The following is a 25,823-nucleotide window of genomic DNA, read 5'->3' on the forward strand; positions in this document are numbered from 1 at the left end:
TGTTTTTCTTCTTGATCCTTCAGTTGAATGTTTGAGCTACTCTGTGCTGAATCATGTATGTGCCGAGTTTTCTCAGGCCTCTTTCACATTCATCTGCTGAAGGGGGGAGGTGTGGGGGGGGGGGGAGGGGTCCTCTCTGCACTCACCAAAAAATCTGAGAGTTGATCCTATTTTTTTTCAAAGGGTAATTGAGAATATGAATATGTTTTCTTTAATGGAAAAACATCATATACAATTTATGGTGTAAAGCAGTGGACAGAAATATGGAGAGGATTTATAGAGGCTGGTTTCAGGCTGCAGGTCTCCTGATTACCTGCATAGTAAAGCTGAGTAAAACCTGGACTGCCATCAAATACGGACAAATGTATGGATTCTGGCTCCCTCTCGGCTAAGTTGCCCTGGGAACTCGATGCGAACGGGCCCTCGGTGCTGTTGTTGGGTAGACTTCCAATGTAGGGCGACGTCATGGATCTTTGGCGACACCAAGTGGAAAATATAAAGTACAGCAACAACTTTAGTTTCTTTTATGAATGACGTCACAAAGTGGGCAAGGCTGCCTTCTGGTTTTTGAGTGATTTAAACCCTGAGAATGTTTTTGGGAGAATCATGTGTTTTCACTTACGTCAGTACCTACATGATATCACATGCTACAAAAAGTGCACATTCGGACAGATTTGCCAAATATCAGTCAATAAAATATCACGTCAGAAACTCTAATGTGATCAAAAAGAAATTGGGCCTCACTCACGAAATGTTCTTTTGTGCAAATTTGTTCTTCCATGCTGAGTTATTGACTCGAACCACAAATAGCGAGGGAAAACTAGGTTTTATTTCCCCCCCACAAACGTTATCATTCTATGTTTTTGACCATTTGAGCTTAAGTCAAATAATAAATAATTAATTACTAAACCTATTATGCATCAATCATGGTTGCAGTGTTACGGCAGCGCGGATTGTTTTTCCTCCCACTGAGGAAATTTGCAAAAATAAGGTTAAAATGATAAATAACAAGCTCGATGATGAAGACCAGCAGATACCCGGGTTACCAGGTCGGTCAACTCGGCATTTGGTGCAGGAGTTTGGGGGCCCCCTAGTGGCCCTAAGCAGCGGTTTAATTGTCATCCAGGGAGAGGCAGCTCGGGGAGGAGCCTCACGTTAACCGTGCGCGCGTACGCGTGCGTCAGAGGTGCGCTCCGGTACTGATACAACAGCACTACAACCCTGCTGTCAGCAACTGTTACACAAAGACAACAATATCCATCAGTCACAGCATGAATGAGAATCCCCAAAAAATATATTTCCTTATCTTTATTGTAATAAAACAATAACTAAATTGCAATTATTTTCCTTTTTCATGGGAAGGGGGGAAAAAGTGCATGAAATAATATCAAAAAGAAACAGGTTTTAGACCGCTGTTTTCAAAAAAGCTGTTGGAAAATAACCTAAGGACATGCCTGTCATAACTGATCATGGCTGTTGACTTTTAACAAACCACACACTAGTATAATTTTCACGAAGTTGCATTGACAAGCAAATTGACTCGGTGGGGCCAGCTGTTTGGCCTCCTGGGCAACCACTGTATTTTGATCTTCCCTGTAAATTTGCCAAATATAGAAGAACAAAAAAAGAGAGGCTTTTGACAATAAAATGTATTTTACCTTTATTTTACCAGGTAGTCACTTGAGATCTGGTGATCTCTTTTTCGAGCGAGACCTGGCCAAAATGGCAGCACCTAAAACAAACAAAATAGATGAAAACATAATTAAGAATTAAGACGTTTGAATGAATACATGAATGAAGAATGAATGAATACAAAATAGTAAGCTGTGAATAATATCAAACCTTCAAATAATTTTGATATTCATAATCATTAACTATTGACGTTGTTTTTCTTTTTTTTTCTCGTTTTTTTTTCACCCCACCGTCGTAGCGATGACGTTGCACAGGGCGACGCGGCTGCCAAAGTAAAGATGGCGGACTTGTCGGGGACCGAGCTGTCAGAAGAGAAAGAGGCAGATATTGAACTCAAGAAAAGACAAAAACGACCCTGGGATGATTTACACAAGTCGGGAAAGATGGGTGTACCTCCACCGCTTCCGGAAACGTTGGGATTCTACGATATAAGTGCTGTCAGGCGGGAGCAGCGAGACCTCTCGGCAGGTAGACGTCGGGTATCCCTCCTCCTAACAGTACCACTGACGTTAGCTCAGGGGTTAGCACAGCTAGCACAACACCCGCGTATTTTGTCAACCCTCTTCGCCACCATAAATCCCCCCAAACAAGGCAGCATTCATGTGTTGTAGAAGCTTCAAGTTTCAGTCGCGGCAAGTTACCAGATATTTACCGGGTCGAGTTGTTTACACTCGTTGCCCGTGTGATTCAATTGAAGGACTCGTCAGTCTCTGGAGTCCCGCTCAACAAACCCCTGCGAGTTAACACAATTAACGAACTCATGGTGGAAAGAGAAGAGTCAGTGTTTTAAACCAACTCCTCTGTTGTCATGGTTTGAAGTTGCTGGTCAGCGCGGCCGCGCTAAGCTAGCTTAAACTTCAGTCGTCCAGCGAGCAGTTAACCACATAGCGCTATTAGCGATGTATCAATATATTGGCCGATATTGAACTTGTCAACTAGCAACTAGTAGGATGTGGCTGGCAAGTGTTTATCTCTCTGGAAGGGTAGATGAAGGGTTTTATGATATCCCAGCCTGTCAAGCTTTACGACTCATTCTCGTGTACACACTCTGATTCAGTGGTTGGCTTGTGTGTTTGCACTCCAAAGTTTTCAGAGGACACCCGAGGTATTTAGAAATGCATTTGAAACTCTTCTCGTTTTACTGTCTTGCATTTTTTTTCTCACGACGGGGTCAAATTCAGTTGCCCGTCCCGAATATGAAACTTCCCCACAACCCTTATTTTTCTTTAAAATGATACTTTGAATTCTGCGGTACAAAAGAGGGAATAAAGGTCAACAACAACAACAAAAAAAACATAAGCGGCCTTTTAAATTCCATCAGCATCACAAAAAATAAATTAAAAAAATATTGTTTTTATAGATTTGTTTCGGCCAAGACTTTTATAATCCGTGCATTCCCTGACAAAATCACAATTAACTTCTGCAAAACATCTCAACCCTGCTGTGTTGTCATGTTGTGCGACATCTATCATAAAGAAACTATAAATGTCGTAAATCAACTGATACTTTAATGTGGCTGAATCCTATCATTAAGGACGAACAATAAATCGGCGTTCATATTGGTATCAGTTGATCCTGATTTTAGAGTATCAGTTCAACAGCAGTTTGGCGAATTATCTGTTGTATTTTATCAGCCATATTCATGAAACCTTGTCAGGATACTTAATTTACGATCGTAGATGTAAATTAAACTAAATTAAACTGTGGATACAAATTGTAAAAGAACCCTATATTTAACTCTCTTGGTTTCCTGTGCTTTTATGGTGGCTCTGTTCTGTACCCCAATGAGAGGGTAAATACATAATTGATTGGCTTTTTCAAATGTGTTGGAAATAAAGGAAAATGTTACTTTTCAAATTCACAAGGTTTAAAGCATATAAAAAAAAACTTGACAACCTTGTTCTCCCATGGAACGGATCGTATGGTCAAATATCAGTCACCGGCCATTACAGGAATGTTAATATTACTTCTTGATGGTCCAGAACATTCTTATCCCCAAGTATTACAGTTTTACACTTACTTTATTTGCATAATAGGAGCATGTGGGACCCATGCACACAATTTCTGGGTTCATTGATCCTCACTTGGCCCTCAACATTGTGCATTTATCAAGTGCAAGTAAAAGGTCTCATTGTGAGAAAAGATGTAATTCGCAAATGGGAAAAGTTACAATAGAAACATTGAAATTATGATGCAAGTACTTGGCCCAAGAGTATGTGCCTGTTGCATCTTTTGTTATCCAGCATGTTTGCTAAAGTTACATGAACCTTATTCTTCAACCACCCACAAAGTGCCCCCAGCTCTCTGTTGGACTTCAAGGGTTAAACCGGTGCAAGTTTAGCCACCATTGTATTGTATGATCATGAGATGGACGGCACTCTCATATCTTACCATTATCTTACATTTATGAGGTCTGACACGTAGGACAGGTTCTCACAGGGTGAAATCAAGTGGAACGAATCCAAGACAGTATAATATGGAGCATTTGTGTGTCGAAAGGCTGCAACACTTCAACAACTTCCCGCCACTTGTATCTGCTCTTTATTATTAATTACACACACACACACACACACAGAGGTCTGTTTAATAATGATAAAATACAAGTATGACAGCACAGAAAAGGCTGCTAGGATAGGCTCCACCCCCCTGTGACCCTGAACTGGATAAGTGGTAGAAAATGGATGGATGGATTTAACAGTAAATGCATTTAGACATAAGAAGTACATGTATGTCATTATTATGACACAAGGGCACCATAAATAGACATCTTGGTCTGCTTTAGTCATCACCGTTTTTTCTTGATAGAGCCGACTTCATCCTGTAATAATCACTCCGTCATTTCTGGAAATGTCTCTAGGAAATATAGAATTATCGTAAAACAACAGCTACGATGCTTTCAGCACAGTTAAGCAGTATTTTCAGACTGAAAAACAAAATCTATACTGCATATTCCTATTATTGTTAACTTATTTCCAAGATTTGTTGGCAATAAGGTTGTTCCCTTGTCATCTATTCATTTAATTGTGTTGTCTAACTGTGGTCCTAACGAGAACTTTTCCTGTATTTTCTAAAGGTAAAGGCTTCTAATTTTAACTTATTCAATGATACAGTAAATATCTTATTTCAGAGGACCTTTTGATATTATATACAACCTGTCATAGATTGGATGTGTCACAAGATGTTCATTTTAACCAATTGTATTTTGCATAGCCATGGCAAAAACACTATTTTCTGATATCTGTCACCTGAATGTCTCCACGTGCAGATGCTCAGGTTAGCCAGCACAAAGCTGACTGTATCTCACATGGATCTTAATTACACTTTCCCATCAACATGTATGCATGTTTCACTGAAACGATCAGGAAGACAATTATTAGACCTCCAGTTCGCACGGAGAATTTTTTTTCCCTTTTATTTTACAGTGCAACTCTCCAGAGGTTGGTGCTGTCACTGTGGCGATAGCCATAGTTGTTGTAATTGTTGCAGACAATGGCCTTGTTGAAACACTGTTGCTGAAATGTCATTCCAGATCCGTCGTTGACGCGCTTCATCTGCACAGAGCTGACCAGAGGCTACTTCCTGGAGCACAATGAAGCAAAGTACACTGAGCGCAGAGAGAGAGTTTACACATGCATGCGTATTCCCAAGGAGCTTGAGAAGGTACCGTAGAATACAAGCCCCAAACCTAGCTACGCCCTTTCACATCAGCTTCCTCTGCTTGTTTTTTCGATGACAGCACAGCACACTCATGGTTAAGAACCAAAAACCCAGTTCCAAAGTAGAAATTAGTTAGAGTGCATGGTTAACATCACAAAAGTGTGAAAGTTGGACTGCTGTAAACTGTCAAATGTGTGACTCCACTTCAGAGAAGAACATGAAGACAAAGAGGATGCATTTGAGTCAAATTGCTCTCAAATCAGGCTACAAATCAAACGTGTAAGGCAGCACGGCGTCGAACTGACAGAGACCTCTTCTGATAAATTAGCAAATTACAGGAATTTTATAGCAATATGTATTATTCTTATTGATATTAAAGCCACCACATCTGTTAGGTCGTAGTGCAATATGAGATTCGAGGATTACTGTGTTTATTTTGACTGTATGGAAATCTAGATACCAAATGATAATGAAAGTGATAATTGGTTTCAGTGCCAACTAGACACAGAGACAATAATTTGCAATTAAAAATGTCTGCTCATCTGCAGTTTATAAATGTTAATTTTTGTTGCCCTTCGCTTAACTGACCAGCATTTATTTGTTGTTCCTCTCATGAGCCACAGGGTGGCAGTCTTGAACTGTCACTGAGACTTGTCTGAAGCTCATTTAAATGTATGATGAATCTCTCCTTGAATTATGTCTCAAAATTATGCATCTCAATATCTGGCATATCTGCATTCTATAAAAAGTACTTTGTATTCTTTCTAACCTGCTTAAAATGCGACCTGTTGTGCATTGAGATGCACATATCCACGGTGGAGGATTAGCTCTCTGTTTAAACTCGAGGAATAGACCATAACTTGTTGTAATCAGGGTTGTGCCGACTCATTCGCTCTTCAGAAATGGAGGGTCAAATGTGGGTCAGTGTTGCTCAAACAAGTTTGTTTTTCCAACTTCGGCAGTTGCTACATACATAAAGTTCACCTTGCCTGCTTCAGGAGAAGTCACACAGAATCCAATCAGTGACAGACAAACGGCACCTGCTTCCACCAATACCTACATCAGTGTTTTCAAACAAGGTCTTAAACCACATAACACACTGCCGCTAAAACATTCCCCAAGAAATGTCAATAAAATGGCTTTCCAAATATGGCGAGCTATAAAGGTATGCACCAACTTAGTGGGTGGTTATGTTTGCGTGCATGCTTGGGAGACATGGCTAATATCGCATTGCCTCTCTTTTAATGCCGTGATAATACAAGACAAGCAAAATCTCGTTTAATTCATCTTAATCTCAATCCTACTGAGTAATAGTTGTCTGACTCTAAGGTGTTTGTGTGTTACTTCACAGCTGATGATCTTTGGCTTTTTCCTGTGCGTGGATGCCTTCCTCTATGTCTTCACTCTGCTGCCCCTCAGGGTGCTGCTGGCCCTGCTCCGCCTCCTCACCCTGCCATGCTGTGGCTTCAGGTCAGAGCCCACACACACTTTCTCTCCCACTGCCACACACATAAATACAAGAGAGAAAAAGATAAAATTATCCCTGTTCCAGATGTAAACCCTGACTATCATGAGTAACCTACACAGAGCAGCAAAATAATAATCTCCATGTATGAGTGCACATTTGTGTTCATAAGAGAGCTGTGCAGAATAAGACAAAAAAACAACATATCACCTTTTCTGTTTTGTAGACAGAAGTGATCAGAGTGTTTTCAGGCTAAACTTTATACTAGCCTTTCAGCTTTATTGATGTGGCGCCATATCATTGTGACGTTCTGTCAGGTGATGTTTCATTCACCTTTCTCAACATACAACACACAGAATGTTAAAATGTGGTCACATTCCATGTATGCATCAAATAAACATTGCTGGGACTGAGACCAGGAGCTGGTCTAGAAGGGGGCCAGGGGCTATGCACTGAACTTGCCTCACCTGTCTCTCTGAGTGACCATTGTTCATGTAAAAACAACCAGTGTTTGAGGATGTTGTCAGACAGTGTTATTGAATCAGAGTGTCAGCAGCTCAGCCAAAGCTAATATTGAAGTGACTGCTGGGTAACATGCTGTGTTAGTGGACCACCTTTCAGTCATATGAACCTGAAACCTATCAACGGGTGCCCCCCGTTCCATTGCCTGATTCTGCACTTGCCTTCCTCCCCCTGCAGGGCACGCACATGCCCCTACTGCAGAAGAAGCAGGTACGCTCCCATAAAGGTTCCATAACTGTTATCACTGCTCAGAACTGGCCTCCTCGTGTATTCACCAGTCTCTCTCCATCTCCATTGTGTCTGTTAATACAGCTTTGCACCGCACGCCATGTTTCATTTTCTAGGCCAGAACAGCTACATTGGTTCCTCATAAGTCTGAACATTTTTTTTTTAATCCACCCAGTGAAGGTTTGCTGAGCATGCATGCTCATTCTCATCTCCATGTTGCTTGTCGGTGTCACAGCTGCACACGCTCAGACTGGAAAGCTTCCTGGTGAAAACTAGCATTCTGGGGACAGTTTTGGGCTCGCTTGCCTTGATTAAAGGAATAGCTGTCAGCAGTAGTGTAGTATGGGAAAAACTTATTCATACTGACTCTTGAGTACCTATATAATACCAATGTTTAATCATCCGAAGGGACATTTATCCATATTCCTGGTCCTGGAACTGCCTAGATAAGACCATAGCTAGATGTTGGGTGTTTTTATTTCTAATCAGCTGATCTGAATCAACTGGAAGAGTCCAGATGCAGTTAGAGGTTGCCATGGTGATACTTGCAGCTAAAGCTTATAACTCAAAGACAATAACTGCTGTCACCTTGTACATGATGAGAGACGGCAGACTGCTGAAGATAGTGATATAGATTATGAGTATGTGCTGTGAAAGATCTTGGAAATACAGTGAATTAAAAAAGTCCCTTGCTTCCCTTAAAGGTAGCAGCTTTGAATCTCTCAGCAAAAACCCTGTTTTTCTAACTGTCGATGAGAGCTGAAACAAACAAACGTGTGCAGAGTCTGACAGATAATTGAACTGCTAAAATTTGTGTAGAAATTAATTTCAGTTATTTCTTGAGCAGACATGTTAAACTACTTTTGCATTTATTGTCTTTGTTTATTTTGTCTGTTTTTTACTTGGTTGCTTAAATTTAATATTTGAAGCAAAATCTAGTGCACCATGGACTTTTCTGTCTTTTCAGATTTTTTTAAATCATTGGGTTATTTGATAAATCAATCGATTTAAAAAAAAAAAATGTGTAAATCGCAGTCCAGAACCAACACGTTTAAATCAAGTGAGAAATATTGCATTTACATGACCGAGTTGACCACTGGATGGCGCCCCTTAATAAGGAAAGCAAATCTAAAAAATCTTCAGCATCATAGTGAAATTACTTAGCATCTTTTGTGATTAATGTATCAATAATTCAATAAACAATGAGAGTCAATGCTTTTTCCGAAGATAACCTTAACAAAATTAAACAATGCTGAACTGTAAAATCATTGTGCACAAAGTAAATACAACTTATATTCTTTTATTCAAATTCAGTCAATACTTATCTTGTTTTCTCTGGAAAAAAATGGCCAGATGTTAATTTTCTCTCAGTCATTCACAAATCTGCATGCAGCTGCACAAAGATTCAGAGGGCAGTGAAACAACTGGTGTAGCTAATTTACACATATTCATGAGCTCAGACCTCTTTTTTCTCTCAGCTGTTTAAATTCTTCATATATATACATACGCGCGCACACACACACACATATACAGTATGTGTGTGTGTATATGTATATATATGTGTGTGTAAATATATATATATATATATATATATATACACACAATATGTCTAATTCCCCCAGCCTTCCCTTTGAAATGTTTTTTTAATGTTTCTTTATTTTTCTCTCTATGCTCTATCCAAAGTTTAGAGACAGTACCATAATGAAGCAGGTATAATCAACAGCTTTTGTTGCAATTTAAGGTAATGATGACTGTTAGAGCAGCTCACTGTTGTCCTGACATATCTTGTGCACTAGTGTGTAGGTCAAAAATTAGTCCGTGTGGTTTTGTGGTTATTTTGTGGTAGTATGTGTAGAACTAATACAGTTAAGGGCAAGTGCTAATAATGAAAGCGTTTACACTGCAGTAAAAAAACCAAACTAAAAAACAGCACAGTTTGGCTGTGATATGTATTAAGACTCATCAGAAAGCTAAATCCACCTTCACATTGTCTTAATGAGGATCCTAATGCTTGCGAATATTGCATTGGTTTGTGAGGTAGACTGTGTGTTGACACACAACGCTGTAGCTGGAGGTGGTTAATGGCATGTAAACCACAGCCAACATGGAAAATACGCAGTATGTATTAAGATTAAGCTCTTTGACTCATCCCAGTTCATCCGTGTCACAGTAAATACTAAATAAACTAGCCCTATGGATTTGTCAGCCCTCCTCTAAACATGCTCACGAGCTGCCACTGCTAACGTACTGCCATTAATTATGAAGCTGCAGATGTTTGAAACGCGTGCTTTTACCCATGCAAGACATGTTCGCTGTCCCTGCATTATGTGGCAGCTTAGCCACTGTGTTTTCCTCCAACAACATTGAGGCATTTCTGTCTAAAATGTTGAATCCATTTTGGTCAGATATGATATTTGCAAAAGGACTGATGGATCAGAACAAGATTTAATCGTAACAAAGAAGTTCCTGCCACCTACCAGCACCTGAAATACACATCTGGCTGTGCACTGTAGTTGTGTGTATTTGGATCTAGTTGAAGTGGTGTGTACATGATTTAGTTCATTCACAGCCTGATGTTAGCATTTAGCTTGTAACAATTGCGATTACAGTTGAAAAATGATACAAATTTGTGAAGATGATCTTGCCGAAAAAAGCTTAGATGTTAAGTAACTCCACTGGCTTTTGGTCGTAGGAACCCATGGCGAAGCGTACTTCCTCTGTGTTGGCCTGTAAAAATAAGTCTTCCCTGCAGCACTCTTATTTGATATTTCTTGTTGTACTTTATGAGTCGTTGTAGTTTGTATTAGTAATTGTCCTCTTTTGAAATACTTCTTGGACAGAAGAGTGCTGTTTTCCCATGTGAAATCAGTAGGGGAGATGTTCCAGAGCCTCTGTGATTAACATTAGACCGTCATACTTGTGGTTTGGTCTTGTTCGTCATGAATTCACAGGCAGGATCTCCTTTGGCTTCACTGTTCCAGCATCAGTGCTGCCTAGTTTAGAAGACAGACTTGGTCAGTGTTGTTAATGCTCTCCATAATTGTGTGTCAGCAGATGCATACATCATCTTTGTTCAAACATATTTAAATATTAATGGAGACAATAGTGGTAATGTTGTGGACATGTTAAGTAAGTAGCCATTAATATACTGCACTGTACATCTCAGCATGCATGTCTGCCTTTAGATGAGCAAAAAATAAACTGAAGAACAATATAAGTTAATTGTGTGTGTGTGTGTGTGTGTGTGTGTGTGTGTGTGTGTGTTTGTGTGTATTCAGTGGGTCCAGGCTGCTCCAGCCAGCGCAGGTATGCGATGTGCTGAAAGGCCTGATTCTGGTGCTGTGCTTCTCCATGATGCATTATGTAGATTATGCCATGATGTACCACCTGATCAGAGGACAGTCCATCATCAAACTCTACATCATCTACAACATGCTGGAGGTACATGAAAAATTACATTCTAATATTTGACACTGTGCAAATAGCTTTATAATGTAGTGCATGCATGTAAGAGGATACCCGTCTGTTTTCAATTAAGCTACAGCATCATTTTGATTCAGAGATGGGAATCAGACAGTCCATGAAACCTATTTAATGCCTCTCCAGTCACTGTTCTGTCATGTATCTGGTTTGCTGTGTGACGATGCTGACTATCAGGCTGCTGTTGCACTGTGACAGGATGTTATGACCCCAGAAGACTCTCGACATTTTGACAGTTTCTTTTGGTTTTTTGGTTGACTGTCACAGTGACTTTAACCTTTGACCACCGTAGTGTATCCACTTCATCCTCAAGTTCCAGTGGCTGTTTTAGCCAAACGTGAAGAAATTCTGTCAAAGGGGTCCTGAGATACCATGTTAATGAGGATTGGGTGGATTTCAGGCACTTATGAGATGATAGTGACCTTGGCCTTTGACCAACAAAATCTTTGCAGTTCCTCCTTCTCGTCCCAGTTGACCTATGTGACACAAAAGAAAGGAATTCCTTCAAGGCATTCCTGAGTTATTGTGTTGGAAGTGTGATGGACAGACAGAGAACTCACAAACATAATGTCTCATGGTTGCCATGGCACTGAGGTGTGAAAATAGATAACTGAGTTTTTGTCAGCCTGTAAATGAGAGGAAGTACCTACAGAACAGTACCACAAGTTAGAGTTGCACTGTTGAAAATGGCCCTGTAAAGTCTCGGAAATTCACACAGTTTTAAAGAAGTTTAGTAGAAGATGCTGAAATGCGTCATATCACACTGCATGTAGATGTACTGTGGACCCACTTGTATTGGTTATTTCTGATATGTGTTAAATTGACTGTGATAACACGTGATCAGATTCACACCTGCCAGCTTGAAAAGCAAATGAAACGGGGTCAACTCATCTCAAAAGGAAACAAAATAGAACGGAAAAATGTTTTCCTTTTTTTTTTTAACTTACAACAATAATCATGTTACATTGATTGTGGTAAAATAGAATCAGAAATGGACAATGCTTTTTTTTATTCGAAATGCTATTAGCGTTCACTAAATTTGTGATCTTACCTGTTCTTCCTTTGTCAGGTGGCAGACCGCCTCTTCTCTTCCTTTGGTCAAGACATCTTAGATGCTCTCTACTGGACAGCCACAGAACCCAAAGAACGGAAAAGAGACAGTATAGGAGTCATCCCTCACTTCCTCATGGCTGTCTTTTATGTTTGTATCCTTGTTCAATTCCACTGCATCAATGTGACAATTTACAATCTGAACAGGCAGCATTACGCTGTCGTTTGTGAAGTTACCTTTCATCTGAAAGGCTTCAAAATAGATGAGATTGAAACTTCTCCAAGAGCCTCAAACCGATCCAATGGTTGCAGGTGCAGATATGTTTCAAAGGAGGATTAAAGCAATGATTCAGTTCTGTAATCATTTGTCTCATCGTTCTAAAGCACCTTTCTGTTCTGTTAAGACAGCAGAGCTCTACAGAGCAGCATATGTGAGAGAACATATGAGAGTGTGAAGGTGAAATATAAATTTGGTTGCAGCTGTGACTGACTTCACTTTGATGCCAATTATGAGCAAGGCTGCAAAGAGACATTCTGCAGCTTCTCATTTTTAGTCGCCACTGAACGTCAGTGTTGTTGGTTGAATTGACACACATCAGCCGTGAGTGCTTTTAATTCTCTGGCAATTTGATAACAAGTACAAACGGTGTTTGTAATTGCCTGAGGGAGATAGTTTGGTAGTATAACGGCAAATGACTTTCACACCAGTTGTTTTCCTGAGTGGCTGGTCGTCAGTCCTCCATGCCATCCTCATCATGGTCCAAGCCTCCACCCTCAACGTTGCCTTCAACTCGCACAACAAGTCCCTGCTCACCATCATGATGTCCAACAATGTTAGTGTACACACACACACACACACACACACACACACACACACACACACACACACACACACACACACACACACACACAACTATTAATGCATACTCAGCAGTCTGCAGACAATAGAAAAGCCTGTGATTCATGCAGCTACACACACAGACACTTTGTGCTGCCTTTTACTTGAATAATTTGTATGCGGATGTAGCTCAGAGATTTAACTTGGCAGACTCGTGTCGCAGCGGCATCACGATTTGTCTTTTTATTTTCCGAATAACATTTGGTACTTACTGCTTATCTTTCTTTGTTTTTTCCGTGTTCTCAAACAGTTTGTCGAGATCAAAGGAAGCGTGTTCAAGAAGTTTGAGAAGAACAATTTATTCCAAATGTCTAACAGTGGTAAGATCTTCAACATGGTATTTGGTAATGAGACATGAAACGGAAACCGACTAATAATTTTGTGTCTGTGTAATCAAATTTATCTAAGAATAAATGGATGAAAGACCAAATAATACGTCATTAATTTTAGAAGAACACAGCACAGTATCATGAGTATAAGCCACCACTACACTCGAAATAGACAGCTGTTATGAGCATGTCCATGATGGGACAGAACAAACAGCTTTTGATGAAAGGCCTTGGTCATTTCTCCTTTTAACTGGAGGTTGTTTTTTTCTTATCTCAGTCACTGCTGTTGTGTTCTAATGACAGCAATAGACAATAAGCCACAATCAGCTGCCATTTTCCTCTCAGTGTTCACTCACATCTGGAGATTGCCAGTTTATGGAGCCGGGCCAGTCCTAACTAGCATGAGAAGATCAGAACAGATGAAAGCATTCTGTGATGCTACAGTTGTGTCTTTGAATTATACTTGATGTTTATGGCATCCTGTCCTGTGGTAAGAATAAAACTGTACTGTTGCTCTGATACGGTGCTGTGATGAACAGTGCGATTTTTTAAATTGTAATGAAACTGACACATCTGGCATTTAAACTCACTGTTAAGATGGATATTCTGCTAAAAGTTCCCAAATATTGATGAATGCAACGTCAAAGCAGTTGTATCTGAAGTGAAGACACTTTACTGGGAGTGTTTGCTTCAGCAGGATGTGGCAGAGCGAAGAGATAATTTGATTATCTTATCCTGGCAGATATCAAGGAGCGGTTCACCAGCTCAGTTCTCCTGCTCATTGTCTGTCTCAGGAATATGGAGCAGTTCTCATGGAACCCAGGTAATTGTAGCATTTTTTTAAACTAAAATTGTAGTTAATTTGATTTTTGATTATTGTGAGTCAAATCAAACCTTTGGACAGCCCTGGTTGAACCACATGATTATATTCTGATGGGCTCACAGTGGCCTCAAAGCGGGTCAACAAGTTAACAATTGGACCAATGAAGAACATTGGCTTTATAGCCAACTCACAGAGCAGTTTTTGCCATGGTGACACACACTCACTGACAGTTGTGGCTACGTGCTGTCACGGCTGGAGAATATTTCCAGCCTAGCTCAGGGATCAATGCTTGTTGTGGTTAAGAAAAAGAATCAAGTCCCCTCTTGATGTTTCCGTTAACCTACCGCAACCTCCAGGAGCTATATCCTACTGACAGAGCAGAGTGAGGGATGAGAGTTGGGCGTTTCTGTATGACAGCTCCCTGAAAACCATCATCTCCTCCTGCCAGTCTCAAAGCCAGATACAAAGTGGATGACAGACGTGGCCTGTCAATGGCAGTCGTAGCACTGATACACTTATACAGTGCTTATACGTTCCAGCCGCCTTTTCCTTGAAGGGGGTGGGGGGGTGCAAATCACACAACCTCAGTAATGTACTTATCTCTTATGCTGCATTAGTCTACAATACACACTGGAAACAAATCATGTTCTCTCATCTTATTTCCTTACAAGTCATCCATTTTAAATGGAAAAGAGATTACAAAACTAGCCACAGCTACATGCTGCCAATAGACACTGTCATACAGTAATTAGACATTGCAAACATCGTTACTTTTTATTAACAATTGTTAATCAGTTCAAATGGCAACCGTATCCTTGTTATTACTTCTTAAGTGTAAGGAGTCTTTCTTTTTACGGTGTATTTTATTTCAGTTACTGTTTATGTCCAGAGCAGCCCTGGAGAGCCTCCTGAGCATGTGCAGTAGCATGCGACCTTCCCAATATGAATTAAGGTGAATGATTATTTAAGTTCTTTTCTTTTTGTCTGTTTATTTGTTTTTATTACAGACCACCTGTGGGTTTTGTTCCCTGATGTTTTTATGGTCCTCGCCTCGGAGGTTGCTGTTGACATCATTAAGCATGCTTTCATCACCAAGTTCAATGACATCACCGCTGATGTAAGAACTATAAAAGGATCATTATTTCTAAAATAGTCTCACTCTCCAGCTAACGATTACACTCATGGGTTGCTCTTAGATGTTGTCTCTTGTACTACAGTATTTTGCTGTTCTCTTTCCCAGGTGTACAGTGAATACAGAGCCAGTTTGGCTTTTGATCTCCTTAGCAGCCGACAGAAGAATGTAAGCAGCTGTTTTTTCATATTATACTTACATAAACCGTGTGGAGCCTACGCAGTTAATCAATGCAGTTTTGTGGAGAGCTGTAACCGGTGCTCCTCTGTCACTGTGTAGGCTTGTACAGACTACAGTGACTCAGTGGCCCGCAGGATGGGCTTCATCCCTTTGCCTTTGGCTGTTCTGGTAAGAGAGTTAATTACTATTCAGTAAACAAATACCCATTAAAAAGTGTAATCTCCATTTGCAAGTGAACAATCTTAACCAGAACTTCCTAAAACAAAATATGTTAATACAATTTTTTTTACAGCTCATTCGAGTGGTCACAAGTTCGATTAAGGTGCAAGGAGCGCTGTCGTATACATGTGTGTTCCTCTTTTACCTCGGGTAAGACTCAAAAGTGTTTGCTTTAGTGTTCATACTCAGTTTCATTGTACATTTCCTCTCCAAATATCGATACCTACGAGGGCTTTTAAGCCATTTTAAACATGCTGTATATATTTAATTCAACTTTTGCTCCAGAGGAAATTTAAAGGCTGAAATTGAAGTTGTTCATGCATATTAATATGGAGATGGGGGAGTTTTGCTCCTCCCTCTCCCTGAAATACTAAAAGCTCAAACCATTGAAATAGGGGTTAAAGTCTTTATCTTCACATTTTTATAGTCAACATAGCATTTATTTCATAGATCATCAAATGTAAATATTTTTGAGTTATTTCTGTAAATTTAATGTATTCAATATGTGCGTTGACACTCAAACAGTCATTGAGTGTTAGACATGCTTGCACAGTCTCTTGAATGTAATACGAGCACATGCAGGCACTGTCATAAACACACATGTACAGACACACACACACACACAGAGTTACGTAAGCATTAACACAGTGTCCTCACGTTCTCCCTATGAGGAGCTGCTGATAGCTGCGCTCATTCTCATTTGCCCTATTCCATTGGGCTTGTACCATTGAAGAGTTTCCCTCAGGGTGAAGAATACAATGTTGTCATCTCTAGTGCCATCTCTGGCCTTCCCAACCCCCCTTATTTAAAAATAGCTCTGGCTTGAACAGACTGCTGCGCCTTGGCAAAGATTCAGCTTTGCTGACATGCTCTCGGTCCTAACACCTCGTCACAGCGAGCAGTGATCCACAGACCCAAATTTGTCTGTCTCTTGCATCACAGTGTCAAGCCTCGTCCTTATAGTACAGTCCAGAAACACAGAGGGATGTACACATCACCATCCCAGTGACAGTAGTGGGATATGAACCAGTTCATCAGAGCTGCTCTCTACCTCTACTGCACTGTGTTAACATTGCCACGTGTCAGTGCTGAAAGAAGCCTGGCGTTGGCTGTACGGTCATGACTGTAATGATTATATTCATTTTACAATTTCTTTTTGTCAAAATTTACACGATAAGTCAGTCAACCAAATCAGTGGAAAAAGCTACATTACTGTTTCCAACTGGGATACTGATGACTCTGTATGCTCTACACAGGCAAACACAACCACCAGCCAACAAATTCAGCATTTCTAAAAGCCGTCTGGTTCACACGTGAAATCAGACTTAACGGAAACGACCAGCATTCGCTCAGCTGTTGCTGGTGGTCTTGTGTTACATTTGCAGCAATGTAAACTTTACTAGAGCAACAGTTACTAGCTGCATTTAGCAGTTGCATGTTTCACTATTGTCATATTAGTTATTTGTCTTACACAAATAAGCTACATTACCATATCATTATGCATCATGCACACTGAATATGCTGCATCCTTCTTTTACTGACTTCTAAAAGAGATGCACGGTCTCCAGGCAGCCTGACACAAGCAATGGTGCTCTGAAGAAATGCAGTCTTCATCTCAGTAAACACTGCTGCTTTAAGCCAGAGGGGCTACCATAATCAACACTACTGAAAATTCATAGTAGCTGCTTTAAAGAGAAATCAGCAAATAGACACAAATGAACGTGTAGCCATATATTAAAACTGCTTGTGATCTGCTGCGTGTTTTAAATGTATTATTCATCCTAAAAAAGCTGGTTTCAGCTGAGCAAGTTTTTGATTGTTCCTGACAGAAATGCATTCCTCTGAATCAAGTCTTCTCTCTCTGTAGGCTGGTAACGTTGAAAGTGTTAAACAGTATAGTGCTGCTCGGTAAGTCGTGCGGTTACGTCAAGAGGGCCAACATGGAGGGGAAACTGTTCTCAAGGCCCTCGTCAGCTCCATCCTCATCTGCAAAGACCCCCAGCAAAGCTGACCAGGCCACATGTTCTGCACCCTCAGGTATCCGCTCACACAGCTCACTAGCAGCTCCACTGCACTGTGTCTCAGTCCTCCAGATCATGAAACAGCAAAGGAGCGAACAGCATGGCACCAAACTGAAACAACTCTTTATTTTTCATGTATTTATTTGTGATGAAGATCATGCAGATTGACTCACTTTTTGAGGGAGACTGAAACTGGACGTAACGGCTAAAGTACAGTATGTGTTTTTAAGATAGTGGTGTCATGTGATCCAAGTGGCATAGAGCAGAAATTAGCCTGACACAAAACTAAGACAAAGTGACAGAGTTCTGGTTTGTAGTTATGTCAAGCTCTGCGCTTTGTGATTTCCTAATGAGAGAATTCCCCTTGACATGTCAAAACCTGCCGCTCCAGTTATTTAAAAAAAATTTTTTATCAGTGTCCTCAAATAAATGTCGAAAGCATTAGATTTATTCTTTAATCATTCACTTTTATCCCCATTTCGAGAAATTACTTGAGCTTGGAGAAACCCTCGTTTTAGCAAATCCTGCAGATGACAGAGTTAAATTCTCTTATATTACTGTTTCAGCAAAAAAAGAGTCATGTTTACAGACATTCTGTATATACTGTATGAAGCCATAGCTATGGAAACTGCCGAGACCAAAGAGAGAGAGCATCCTTGTGGTTCTCTGGAACAGATCTCTGGTAAATGAGACGTTCTGGGACTTAATCTTGCTTATGAATAAAATACCAAGTTGCCCTCTCCCTCCTCCTCCTCACTCACTGATCTCTCCTGTCCCTCTGCTTTTTGATTTCTATATTTCAAGATAGTGACTCCAGTGTTCATTAACACTATATAGAGTAATCTTTTCAAAATAATGTCATGCGCCACCATTTCTAAAGCAGCACAAGGCTTAGACTCACTTTGGCTAAAAGAAGAGTCATGTTTATATTAAAATTTTTAGGCATTTAGCTGACGCTTCAATTGGCGTTGTAGACGTTTAGCTGACACGTGTATCCAAACAGATTTGTCAGCAGGTAAGAGCTCAGTGGCCCACTTGAGACTCTTGTAGGAATCAAACCTGTCACTTTTTGTTGTGGGGAAGTCTCAATATCAGATTATAACCTGTCAGATGTTGATTGTAAATCATCCAGAACAAAATGGATAAAAGTAATCTCAATGTATGTGTTTTTTGATATTGCAATTGTCTCATCGCCAATGCAGTCACTTAAAGTGAGGATTGTGTTGTGAATTGAATGTATTGTAGTAAGTACAATAGTGTCATGCATGTTGGCCTGCAACTATTACTTCTTCCATTATTGATTAATTCTGGTTATTGAATATCAAGGAGACAAATATTTGTCATTTTTTTGCTTCCAAAATAATAAAATATATCATTAAAGTAGTTTCTGATTAATTTTCTGCCGGTCCACTTGCTGCAAAATCGACTTAATAGTTCAACTCAGCTTTTGTGGGTTTACTGGATAATGCAGCATTAATCAAATATGAAAGTAGCTTGAAGTCAGACTGGTGGTCCAGCAAGTGTAGCATTTGGCACTTCTCTAAGCTGATGACAGTGTGTTAATTTACTGCTCATGATCAGAGAAATCAGGATTTTATTAGAATTACTACAGGGACGTAGAATTTTTAAAAATATTTCTCAGATTTGTGCTCTTGAATCGCTGTGGTTTTATTGAGTGACATGTCTGTAAGCTTTATTTTGTAGAATTATGGTCTAAATCATCCAATTTTGAATCACTTTAGATCTGCATGCAGATAATCTGGTGGATTAAATAGTTCTTCACTGGTGTTTAAAGCAACAGTTAACAGTTAAGTAAAAATCGTGAAAAGATGCGGTGTCCAAGAAATGAGCCTTTGGGTCACATTTTAGGGATATTTTCGTTGTAGTCACACATTTGATTTGAGTTCCTTTGTTAACAAGAAATATCTCAGTGAATTGTTCAACAGGCTGTTCACCTGCGACGACACGCACATGCACACATTATCAAACACAGATTTGGAGGTGGCAGTATCTTCCTGTCATCCACAGCCAAATCCCTGCAGATCTTTTCTCCCCGTGTGCGCCACAGACACGCCTACTGTGCTGAGCCAGGAGCTTTGAAATGATGGCGCATCATGTCGTATCAGACATCAAAGCTCCTACTTGCTCCTCTGTGTTTCAAATGAATCTTGATTCTCAGAAAGCAGCAGCGACAAGGCTTAAGGCTCCTGCCCACACATTTTTTGCTGCTGGGATTTGAACCGGCGACCTCGGCTCCCATGCTAACTTTTTTTTACATTAATCTACCAAGATTTACCTGCTGCTCCAGTGGATTCACTGCATAATTCTGCTCATCTGCATTTACGATAATCTGGATTCACATAACAGTAGATATGCCATCTGTCTTAACTGCATGTTTGTTTCCGGAGGGCAGGAATGGGTAATGAGCAGATCCACATTAGCCATTTCAAGCAATAGAGTGAAGTTTCATTAAAGCTTACATATGGACTAGCAGGAATTCTGCTCAAATAAAGACACTACAAAACTATTTACTTACACATGCAAAGCATAAATCCCACAGAGGGAGGATGTAAAAAATATAAACAGTTAAATAACAAACACAATAACAACTTCTGCTGAATAATTCACTGCTGTATATTAAAAGACTGTTTGGGTGAACTTGTTGGCCACCCATCGTGGATTTACACATCCAGCAAACACACGCAAACATTGTGCCCTTTAGGCAAATTACATCTTGTCTGCTTGGGTCTCTGGCTCTTATGTTCATGTTAAAAGGGAGGATCATCTGCTTGTTAAACTTACCCGCAGAGAAAGGAGAGGCTCGCTATGTAGCTCATTTGTAGCTTGTTTTGGCTAACACACTGTCCGTTATCTATCGGTTCAAATACTAAACAGGAGGAGCTTTGTAGTCACCCTGGAGATCGTTGAGGCTTCTATCTGAAATGAATGCACTTCCTGTGTCCTAGGAGATTCAGGAGTCCCTGGCCTACATTTGTAGCAACATGGCATTCGGGCTGGTTAGTGTCACAAAGTTTTCAGTGTCAGTACTTTGTACCAATGAGAATTGAAAACAGCCATAAATGAAAATGATCTTAGGCACTGTTAAAAATGTTTATTTTTTTTTTTTAGCTCTTTGGGATTTTCACACACTGAACATTTCTAACATGAAAATATCAACTTTTTTTTTTTTTTTAATTCAAGCACATTGGCATTTTTCCACTTCACAACATGAAAAAATAAAACCCAACTTGGAAATTTCCCCCTCAAGTATTTATATTAGGTGTTTCATGACGAGGCATCTTTTGACACCTTATCATAATGAAGTAATTTGGTCAGAGGGTTGACGCCCAGTCCTGCCTCCGCCACAACACTATGACCAGATCCACTTCAGATCCACTCCTAGTCCAATCCATTGAGTTATATATTCTGAATCCCAGCAACTCAAAATCCAATAGAACCCAAAACAAAGAATGATGCCGTGATGACGGTCAATACATAAACAATCATTCCTTACAGACTCACCGCTGAATAATTCAGGCAGAACCAAATCTGCCCAGTTTGAATATTCAGCTGCCCTGCGGTGATGCTGCCTGGCCATGTGGCCTCTAGCTTATTCTTTTTCATGTCAGACTCTCATACATGCTCGCACACAGCACACACACACACACACACACACACACACACACAGGATTGCAGTAGTTCTGTACAGTAAAATGTCGGCTCGGCCGCATTTACAGTACGAGTTGGAAGTTGTAGCCAGATGGCCCCTGGCTGGCTGTTGTCTCGGTGGACGGCTGCTTCGCTCGCTTCTCTCTGAAATGATGAATTATTCTGTTGGTTGATTTTCCTAATATAACTACACTTGCTGCTCTCACAGTAAAAACATTATTTAGTGTTTTCTCTAAAACAATGCGGCAGATTGGGATGAGATTTTAGCGTAGGCCTCCTCTTCTAATGATAATTCAATCGCGTCCCTCAGTGCTGCTTGGAAACAGAGCCATCAGTTTGGGGGCGGGTCGCCTGAATGATCCAGACAGGTTGAATCACTTGCCGTCATTTCAGCCAAAGCAACTTCACTCCGTCTGTTACCGCCTGAAGATTGCTGCCTCCCTCCCTCATCCTGTATCGACCTTCTGTTCTTCTTCCCTCTTCTTCTTCTTTGCTGTTTCACTGCCCTGTTCGGTTGATTTTCTAACACTTGTAGTTGAGACAAAGACCCTGGAGTGGCTCTGCTTGTCATCGTCTGAAACCAGAGTTGCATCAGGCAGCGGTAGAATGCTAGAGACCTCTTGCAGAATTTACTGCTCCACAAATGAAACCCACGCATGACGAGACACGTTATGACGAATCCTTATCATCTGAAATGATGTCATCAGTTTGCTGAAATTCCTGCGCTGATTGATCAGTTAAATGCGAAACACAAGTCAGTCTGAAAATCTGCACCACATTTGCTGGTTTCATCATCTTAATTGTGACAGTGTCCCTTTTTGCATTTTTTTTTAATCATTATTTATATTTCTTCAGATATTTATATTTTCTATTCATTGGATGAATGTTTGTATATTTGATTTTTAACCGTTGTTTGCAGACAACACTCTAGACTCAGCACCTCCTGATTCATGAGTGAAAGTCATCGTAGACGTGATTGTTACTCTCTAGTGGACTGTTTTGCGCCTGGTAAAATTCATTATAAGAGAAAACCTACTGGCCAATAAACTTGGGTTCCCATGGTGTCTTAAATGGTCTTAAATTTGATCTAAAAGCTCTTTTTGTGTTGAAAACAATTGTGCTTGTTCTTGACATCCTAATCCTATACATTTTTATTGCTTTTATGTTGCTATAACGCTGTGCTACGATAAATTTAATCTAATCGTCTGTTTCCACCAACCTTGTTGCTAACTTTGCAGCCCCTGATGAATCGGAGAATATCTTGATCTTAAAAGGTTCTTCAGTTCAACCTGTTGACACCTGCCTGATAACTTTGCTTGTGAATCAAATTCTACCAGAGTCCAATAAAATATTATATCAGTATGAGATTAAATCACAGAAATCCATTATCCTCGGTTCAGCCGAGCAGTCAGAAGCACACTAATCCACACGTCTGCCACCCAGAGAGTTACATGTGTTTTATTTGTTCCCTACAGCTGAGACGAAGGTGAAGCAGACCCTTGTAACACCCTGCAGCCCACCATCCTCCTCGCCCTCCTCCTCGTCTGTGACCACCCAGCCACCACCCAGGACTGACTTGTTTCCTCTGCTGCCCCCCGAAGCCTCCCCTGCTGCACCATCTTGCCGTCCTCCAACTCCACCACTTGAACCTGAAAAATCTGCCCCTTCACTCTCCAGAGAGGAGGGGCAGGAAGAAGGGGCGTCTGAACTGGCGCCCAGGACTCCCAAAAAGGACCTGCTGGAGATCGACCGTTTCACTATCTGTGGTAACCGCATCGACTGACCAGCGGGACGTAGCAATCAACCTCTCAGGAAAGACGGAGAGCAAATGGCAGCTCAGCCTGGCTTTCCTGGCTCACAGCAGCAGAGCGCTGAGTATTTATTAAAGTCAGTGGCAATACAGTAAGTTATTGTAACCATGGATGCGCCGTGTCCAACCATCCTGCTGTTGTTTTTGAAGTCGAGGAGCTTTATAAAGAAAACTTCAGCTGGCTGATGAACAGTGTGAGAGAAAGAACGTGTGACTGTCGCATCAGGATGAACTGGTGTGTGTGTGTGTGTGTGTGTGCGCGCGCGAGTGTGTGAGGGTGGTTCAATATTTAGAGTGAACATGCAGGTGTGAGGGTGTGTGTGAAATAACGTATGTGTGAGCTTCAGAGCACACAAGCACTTCCTGTCTGAGCAGCACTGGGACCAAAAGAAGAGACGTTTCTCAGTTCGCTCGGAAAACAGACAAAACGTGAAAGCTCTGCGTCAGATAGTCTTCTCTTCCTCCGTATTCAAAACGTCACTGTCGTTTTAATACGTTCTGTTATCCAACATATCAACCCAGAGTGCAGGACAAAGTCGCTGATAAAACCACTGTTTTTGATTGACCTTGCCATAGAGCAACTTTCACAACCTGAAGGTCAGGACACCCACTTGGGGTCACGAGATAAACCTGGCGAGGCACAAAGACTCGAAGGCACACAACAGTTAGGAGGTCACTGAACATCAATTACATGAAAGTGAAATCTCTTTGGAAGGGTCACACATGTACAGGAGGTCAGAAACCTCCCTGCGCTCACACACTTGAGGGCCGCCTCCTAAAATGTACTTCCTTCTGATTGGCTGACATCTGGGAGCCTACCAGCCTGTACTACATCTGTGAGAAGGTGGCATCAGCTCACATTGGACTAGAATTAAGAGAAGGTTGTTCAGAGCAACCCCAGCGTTTTCCTCACAGGGAGTTCCTTTACATGTTTACCTCAATTCATGTTTAATATGAGTATCCAACATTGTAATATCATAGATGTATATAAAAAATATACATATGACAGAAATTTGGGAAAAGCAGAATCCCGTTTCAGCTTGCTACGTTAATTTGCCAGGAAACCGGCAGTCAATTTGAGATAGAATGAAGCTTTAATTTCCTGCAGTGTTTTGCTCGGCGGTGAGATGAACGCCACCGAGCACGGCGACTTTTACGGCAGTAGCGCTTTGGTTTACCCAACCAGCAGCAATCCGCAGCTTCCAGTGCGCCCGCAGCAGCCGCGCGACCTTTCGTCGCGCGACGCCAAGTCACGTGCTTCCAAAACTCTCAAGAGAAAGAGGCCGCGTTTGACTTGTAGGATCCACAAACACGCTGATGGGAACGGATGCTTCTCCTTATTAACGGGTTCAGATCCGTCTAATATACGAACCAGAGCGGAAAATGGTCACCTGACTAAAATGACATCGCAGCCAGTCACAAGTTGTTTTGATGAAATGTGTCGTCACTTCTCAAGAATGTTTGCACTGATGGACCGTTTTGTCTTAAATACGCTACACAGCGGGTCGTCTGCCGACTCTCCAGTACTGCTATAATGTTTACATTTTAGGACGATGGAAGCAATAATTCCATAACAAAAAGCTTTTTTTGGGAGGGGGGGGGGCCGTTTAGATGAACGTATTTTGTTTACTGAACTTGTCTGCTATGTTTTAGCATTTTATTTAAATAAAAATGATAAATATATTACAAATCCAACAGGCCAGCTTCATCATTAAGCCTTGTAAAATAGATATAAAATAGATGTAAATATATTTAAGAGTTTTGATATTTCATTTCACACGATAACGTCCCAGCAGCCATGGCAAATATTCCAGCGACAGAAATATTGTAGCACTTTATGGTCGGTGCCGTCTTTGGTTATTCTCTCCGTGTGGCGGGGCGCAGTTTTGCAATGAGCTCAGTAGTTTTTGGCAATATGCAGAAATATGAATACAAATAACTAAATATGATTATCAGGGTTGGTAATTATCAAAACAAATGCTATTGAATGTTGAAATAATCTACAGAAATCGCAATGTTTTTCCTCTGGTGCAATCGTTATCTATTTTTACAGGTACGTTTCTGTCTTTTGAATTCATGCGGTCACTTGACGCAGCACTGTGTCTGATGTTGCTTTGGCAAAAGCTCTCATAACACAACGTGTTTCCTCTAATTTCACTTTACACAGAAGGAAGGTTTGTTTACTTTTAAAGCATATCAGCATTGATTTGATTCTGTTTGGGAGTAAAAGCTCTATTTAATATTCATTACCATTGTAATAAGGACGATAGTTCTATTTTTGGAGCTGCCAGTTGTGATATGACCTTTTTTTTTTTTTCTTTGGTGCATGAAACTTGACTGTCCTCAGACCGTCACGTGGTTTTGTTAAGTGTCTCATCTCCTGTGGTCGGAGCTCAGATGTGGTCTGTCTGGCTCTCCGCGTCGGTCCTCTGAGCCCTGCTGGTTCCCGTCTCCAGCGAGGCTCAGACTGAGGTGAGCCTGACTGAATCCCAACTGGACCCAGCTGGGCTCAACAGAGCCAACAGAGATGAGACAATTGTGTTCTTATGCAAGCTGTGATGGTCCGGTACACTGCCCGCTTTGTTTCATCTCTTTGGTCCTTTATTTAATTCCTTACTTGATATTGTATGAAAAAAAATTATTAAAAA

General features: G+C 40.8%; 1 protein-coding gene across 2 annotated transcripts; it reads left to right on the forward strand.

The window, feature by feature from the left end:
- Positions 1–1,939: 1,939 nt before the first annotated feature.
- On the forward strand, positions 1,940–25,823 carry tapt1a (transmembrane anterior posterior transformation 1a). Of its 2 annotated transcripts, XM_086222225.1 has the most exons (15): positions 1,940–2,160; positions 5,222–5,352; positions 6,701–6,819; positions 7,514–7,546; positions 10,843–11,005; positions 12,114–12,249; positions 12,830–12,927; positions 13,243–13,312; positions 14,064–14,144; positions 15,152–15,261; positions 15,385–15,444; positions 15,556–15,624; positions 15,749–15,825; positions 17,543–17,712; positions 22,841–25,823. In XM_086222225.1, the coding sequence occupies exons 1-15, from the start codon at positions 1,971–1,973 to the stop codon at positions 23,146–23,148; spliced, it is 1,815 nt and encodes a 604-aa protein (XP_086078351.1). In that variant the 5' UTR covers positions 1,940–1,970; the 3' UTR covers positions 23,149–25,823. The 2 variants fall into 2 exon arrangements, with proteins under 2 accessions (XP_086078351.1, XP_086078352.1); XM_086222226.1 differs by lacking the exon at positions 7,514–7,546.

Source organism: Aulostomus chinensis, chromosome 13 (assembly GCF_037954235.1).
Source record: "Aulostomus chinensis isolate RoL2024-O1b breed Wild chromosome 13, RoL_Achi_v1.0, whole genome shotgun sequence".
In the NCBI taxonomy this organism is placed as follows: Eukaryota; Metazoa; Chordata; class Actinopteri; order Syngnathiformes; family Aulostomidae; genus Aulostomus; species Aulostomus chinensis.